Here is a 6,411-nt window from a genome sequence, read left to right as displayed (position 1 = left end):
AAACCTTGTATAAAAGGAATATTATAAATGTGGGTGAGAATAATTGAAACCTTAAACCTCTCTCTATATATATAATAATTACAATTTTTATACTCATTTGATGTATTAAAAAAGATATTTTTTTAATAATACATCTAATTGTATGGTAGAGATTCAAATTCATAATCTTTTAGTAAAAAATAGATGTCTAAACCAGTTAAGCTTAAGAAAATTAGTTATCATGAATTATTAGATGAATTATAACTCTTGGAAGAGTAACAAACATTAGTCAGGCCACTCTATCTTCTGTCAAATAAAGAAGTAAACCGAAAACATAATAAGATGTGTACAATATTTGCTAAACATTTTTTATTTTTAAAGTACAAATTGGAAAGAGAGACGCGAGTCCTACTTTTATCGCACAAAAAAATTAACTTGATTTTATCATTGTTAAATACTTAGTAAATAATTAATAACATCGGTTTATCCTAGTTGATATTGATAATGGGAACAATTGGGCTACGGGTCATTCTTCAATCCAAGTTATGTCTCTCTTCGGGATTATAGAGCAAGTCTTGTTAAGGGATGTAAATTATAGTATAAAAAAAGAAAAAAAGGTTATATTATGCAGGAAAAAAATATACATTTGATCATGATGAATCTTTTAAATATTAGACTTACTGAGTAGAGTAGAAAAAATCTATAAAATAATATACCGAGACGTATATATATATATAACATTTTCAATTGCTATAATTTAAAATTTCAGTATAAATTTTTTGAAAAATGACAATGAGAAAGAAAAGAATCACACGAAACATCACAAATCTCTCTCTCTCTCTCTCATACTTTTGGTTGGTAGCCCACCTGTGATGATGAAGACAACAAAATATAAATTAGACCTAACCGCATGTGTGGAAAAACAAAATTATAGGTCTATTTTCTCAAAATATATTGGTGTTTTGACTTTGTGAAAAGAACAAAAAAGAAAAGAAAAAAAAAATTCACTACCTTTAGAAATTAATCTTGATAAAATTGTCTTTGACAAAACTTTTCTTTTTCCTATTCTGTTAAATTTTACATGGAAAATAATTTTTAAAATTAAAACATTTAAATGTATTATATATAAATTTTTAACATTTACTATACATTTTATAAGTATGCTTTTTATTTTTATTTTTATTTTAGAGATTTAGATTTTGTTGTTTTTATATAAAATTTACATGCAATTTTAGGAAGATTTAACCGACATGTATATTTCTCAAAAATAAGAAATAAGATAGGTGAGACTCTAACATTGCCAAATGATATAATACTCAGTGAGAATTGAGAGTGCAAGAATTTTCCTTTTGGCTTCATGTTTATTAATAATATGCTATATAAATAGAAATTACAAAATTAATATTAATAAAATTCTCAAGAGTGTTGTATAATAAGAGAAAATTAATGCCTGGATATCAATCAATCCACTGATTGTTAATTTCTTTTTCCTTCCGACAAAATAAATTATTATTTTTTCCTCCTGAATGAAAAGTTATGCTTTATAATCCCGCCAAACAAGGAAGAGAATTATTGTTGTTTTTTTTTTTTTCCCTGATGGGATGTGATAAAATATTCACAAATAAAAAACAAGTTTTTTCTTTTACCCGTTTGTTTCTTGATTGATAAAGTGAACGACCATAATGCTCATATTTTAACAAAGATATGGATTAATTTTCTTCTTAGGTACTTTACCAATAATTAATATATCTATATATAATTTGTCACTTAATTAAAAAGATATGATCACTTTTTGTAGACACCATATATATTCGGTTAAAAAAATAAATAAATACAGCTGTCCGTGGGCTCGACTTGATAATGCAGTTTCCTCTAGGCATCTTATTGAAAACCCCAATCAGAGAGCACACAATCATTATACTCATAATAGATGGTTTCAGATTTTGCAATTAAATGGAGTGTTCTGAAAAGAAAAAATAAAACTAATAAAAAATAATAATAATAAAACTGTCCTGAAATTTATGGCAGCGCAGAGTTTTTTTTTTCCAAAATTTAAAAAAGACTGATTATCCTGTACTGTGCACAAATCAGAATTCAACAATATTAACGAAAAATAGAAAATTTAAACATGATCGCGTGTTTAAACTATAACTACACGTATTATTGTACTAAAAAAACCCATCAATTTCATAGGATTATTGGATGTTGAAATTCTCTAGATCAACAGTTGCTAAAAATAATTAGTCTTTGGTCTTCTTATTAAATATGTCTTCAGGAAGATATTTTTATGGTTTATCCTCAAAATTTCAACATCCTTTAACAATCTATGACACACAATCATTATTATTGACTGAAAAAAAAAACAATGCACCATGTGGTTAATAGGAGGTTCGTTACTCTACTGGTATATTGAGGACAATTATATTAAAGGTTATTTAATCAGTATATTATAATTTAAAATAAACTATGGACCAATCAATTTTTCAATAGAGCCGTAGGCCTCTGAGCAAATACCAATTTATTGATCATCTCATAGGGATTATGAAAACCTTGATTATAAAATTGAGGAAGATTGGGAGTATTAATGTTCATATTCTTGGTGATTATGGCATAAAAAAGTAATAATTATTCTAAATAACGCTCCAATTATTTTAATTTAAAAAATTGGTTTATGAGCTTAATTTAAAAAATGCATGTAAATTAAGTACATATATATCAACAATTTTGGTCGTCTTGGTGACCTAACAGGAAGGGGTAAATGAGACTTTCGAATCTTCCATAAAGAAAGGTCTAAACCGATCAAAGTGAGAGATTGGATTAGACACTTGAGGATATTTCCATCGCAAAAAAAATAAAAATAAAAAAATCGATTTGACCTTTGCCCTTAAAAAGTTAAAATTTTCTACGTTTCAATGCAATATTTCAAATCAAAGTTCGGTTTGTTTTTATTCCCATGCATGCATTTGGATTTTTTTTTCTCAAGACTGACTACCAATAAGAATATTCATCGTACACAAAAAAAAAAAAAAAAACTATCTTTTACCAAAAAAAAAAAAAATATCATCGTATACACTTTATATACTTGAGTTTTAAATCATTTCATTTTTTTAGAGAAATCTAAAATAAATAATACAAGTAATTAAAATTCCAGTGTACTAGAGATTCCTAAATTAATTTTTTTTTATACAGTTGAAATTAGTAATTGAATTTAAATTATTTATGGAGTATAAATTGCCAATCTTGTAGTTAGTTCATGGATTATATTCCGTCAAATAATTAAATAACAGATCTCTAAAATTTTATAGACTTCTCACTAAAAGATTAAAAGATATAGGTGTGTAATTTAATCTAAATTTAATTGTAACTTGAAAGTTTCTCACGAGTAAAGATGTGAAATTCAAAGATGTATATTTTTCTATTGATTTTAAGGTCTTTTTATATTCTAAAATGATTTGCGTTATCCATCATACAAATTTGTACTTATTACAAAATATAATCGACTTGACCGTATAATTTAACTAGTTAGGACATTGATAATTTTCTTAAAAATAAAATATTTGAATATTTACTATATATGTGTAATGTTATCTTTTAAAGAATATATATACACTAGAATGTGGCTCCTAATTTACATTACGTGTTATGGAAACTAAATTAAATTATATTAATAACCCACTGCAACCTTCATTCAATAATTTTTCATAAATAATATTGTAATTAATGACTTTTCCTGCAAATTTTTCTTTTTAAAAAATGTCGTGTCATTCAGTCATTGGTCGAATTTGATGTGGAAGGGAGTGGGAAATACTGTACAACCCTAAAAAGGATGAGAAACATGCTAATCAGAGAGGTTTAATATTAAATACACAAATTATATAATATATCGTATGCATGTCCCCAGTAGATTCTGAGGATCAGTGAACTAAAAAAAAAAAACACAGCTCAACGAAAGTTTATTTAGAGAGACAGCCCAATATTTTGCATTATATAAATCCCCATGATTCTACGCAAAAAACAGACAAGAAGAAAATCCTTTGCCCTCCTCTATATATAACACTTTCTCTGCTCCATACACTTTTTATTTAAAAATAAAATTAAAAACCCGATGGCTTTTTCAGCAGGCACATGAGTTTTCCCCCATTAATACCTATTATAACCCTCTCTCTCTCCCCCCTCCCCTCTCTCTCTCTCTCTCTCTCTCTCTCTCTCTCTCTCTCTCTCTCATAATTTCTCTACTTTGCAATTCGCCATGGGAAGAGCTCCTTGCTGTGACAAAGCAAACGTGAAGAAGGGCCCCTGGTCGCCCGAAGAAGACGCGAAGCTCAAGTCGTACATCGAGCAGCATGGCACCGGTGGCAACTGGATCGCCCTGCCTCAAAAAATCGGTAATTTAAAATATATTGTTACCCATTAGCTTAAACTTGAATGAGATGGATTTATTTTCTTATTTTCTTTTTGTTGCGGAGTAACTATTAGGTCTTAAGAGATGTGGGAAAAGCTGTAGATTGAGGTGGTTGAACTATCTTCGTCCCAATATCAAGCATGGGGATTTCTCTGAGGAAGAAGATAGAATAATTTGTAGCCTTTATGTTAGCATTGGAAGCAGGTGAATACAATAATTTTAATTAGAACGGTTTAGAATTTAATTTTATATGATGAGTACTAAAATTAAAAATCCGACATGGAAATAGGTGGTCGATTATTGCAGCTCAATTGCCTGGCCGAACGGATAATGATATAAAGAATTATTGGAACACAAGGCTGAAGAAGAAACTATTTGGGAAGCACCACCAACAGCAGCTGGTGAGAAGAGGAAGAAAAATCAAAACCGAAATTGGAAACTCCATGGCTATTGTTTTCGATCACAATCACGCTTTCAACCAATCGCCTTACTTGCCGGAGTTATCGCCGGCGCTAAATTCGCCGCCGCCGTACTCAAATTACCAAGATCATCATCACGCCGCCGGAAGATTATTATTTTCCGATCACCAACCGCTTCAATTCCCTTCTCAGTTCCCTTATGGCCAAACCGGTGGCGCCGCTCAACTTGCGGTGGAGGATGTGGGTTCGGGTCCGCGAATCCCGGGCTGCCACGTCGGAGAGTTGGAGAAGCTCGTTTACAGCAATACGGCGTCGTTCGAGGACGGGATGCAGTTTTTATACGAAGAGGATGGTTCTTCAAAGAATGGTAATAGTGGGTTGATTAGCGATTTGGATTGGGGGGAGATGAGCTCTTTGATTTCTGCTCCTTTATTATATCCTTCCTCGGTGGCTAATGATTTGATGATTGGTTCGTCTTATAATTTGGAGCAGCAAAAGCTATAGTTTCTAATGAGATTGATTAAGATTAATCTCAATGTACATGATGATTATAACCCAATAGGTCAGGCTCCAGCTTTGTAGAAGTAAACCCTAAAAAGTTTTTAAAGCTTTAAGACTTTTTATCATTATAATAGTTGAGATTTAATATGTTTGATTTGTTTGTGTGTTCTTAAGTGGTGGAAAATTTAGTCCATCAACTATATTGAAGAACATGCATGCATTTTTCTTTTGTGTGTGGGTGTAATTCTTGTCAAATGGATTTAAAATAGAAATTATTTTCGTGGTCTAATTTTCTTTTTCAGGGTTGATTTTAGTTAGTTCAAGAAAAAATTGAAATGCCTTATTAGGAGAATTCTCAGTAGGGAAATTCTGAAACCCTAGCTGCTGGGCAAAAAGCGAAAGCCTGAGAAACTCAAGGTATAGTCAGTTGCTCTCTAAAATGGGAAATGTTATTTACCCTTTTTTTTTTTTTTTTACCTATGCGAATATTAAAATTTATGAGAGAGAGATATTGCCTTTCTTATCATCTAAATATCATATTTTATGATGCACTTTGTTAAAAGAAGAAACAACTGATGAATTATTTAACAAAAATTAGAAATAGATCACACGTTTCATGGGATCTTTTTCTTTCATGTTGGAATGTTTTTGATTAATTAGCTTATGGAATTGAAAAGTGGAGTGGATTTTACACTTTTTGGCACAGAGAAAAAGGCATGAGAACCAGCATCAGTTTTATTAATTATTCAAATGACTAATGCAGAGTGGCAAAAGTGCTAGCTTAACCATAGGCAGGGATTTAAATTAAATTATGATCTCCATACATGTAGTTCAAACATATGTGATATGATTAATAATGGTTGGAAAATCAAATTTATTGATTATTTGCTCAAACTTACCGATAGGAATAATGAAAAGTTTTGAAAGGTTTAAATCACCAAGTTGTTTAACTTGATATCAAAAGGAAAAAAAAAGATTGTTTAACTTTAAGTGAATCATGTCAATTTAATCATAATTTAATTCGTCAAAGTCATTCATAGGACTTCTTATTTTGAGATTAGGTTTAAAATGCTTTTCAATATGGCAATATATATTGGTAATTTTAATAAA

The 6,411-nt window shown here is 29.9% G+C and overlaps 1 protein-coding gene across 1 annotated transcript; it reads left to right on the top strand.

The window, feature by feature from the left end:
- Positions 1–4,001: 4,001 nt before the first annotated feature.
- On the top strand, positions 4,002–5,448 carry LOC111009759 (transcription factor MYB87). Its single transcript, XM_022282964.2, has 3 exons — positions 4,002–4,364; positions 4,456–4,585; positions 4,671–5,448. Exons 1-3 carry the CDS (start codon positions 4,229–4,231, stop codon positions 5,302–5,304), a joined length of 900 nt encoding a protein of 299 aa, XP_022138656.2. The 5' UTR covers positions 4,002–4,228; the 3' UTR covers positions 5,305–5,448.
- Positions 5,449–6,411: the final 963 nt, after the last annotated feature.

This window comes from Momordica charantia (genome assembly GCF_013281855.1).
Source record: "Momordica charantia cultivar OHB3-1 chromosome 11 unlocalized genomic scaffold, Mcharantia_2.0 BLBB01000011.1, whole genome shotgun sequence".
In the NCBI taxonomy this organism is placed as follows: domain Eukaryota; kingdom Viridiplantae; phylum Streptophyta; class Magnoliopsida; order Cucurbitales; family Cucurbitaceae; genus Momordica; species Momordica charantia.
The sequence above is the reverse complement of the archived record's forward strand: the minus strand, read 5'-3'. Positions and strand labels throughout refer to the sequence as shown.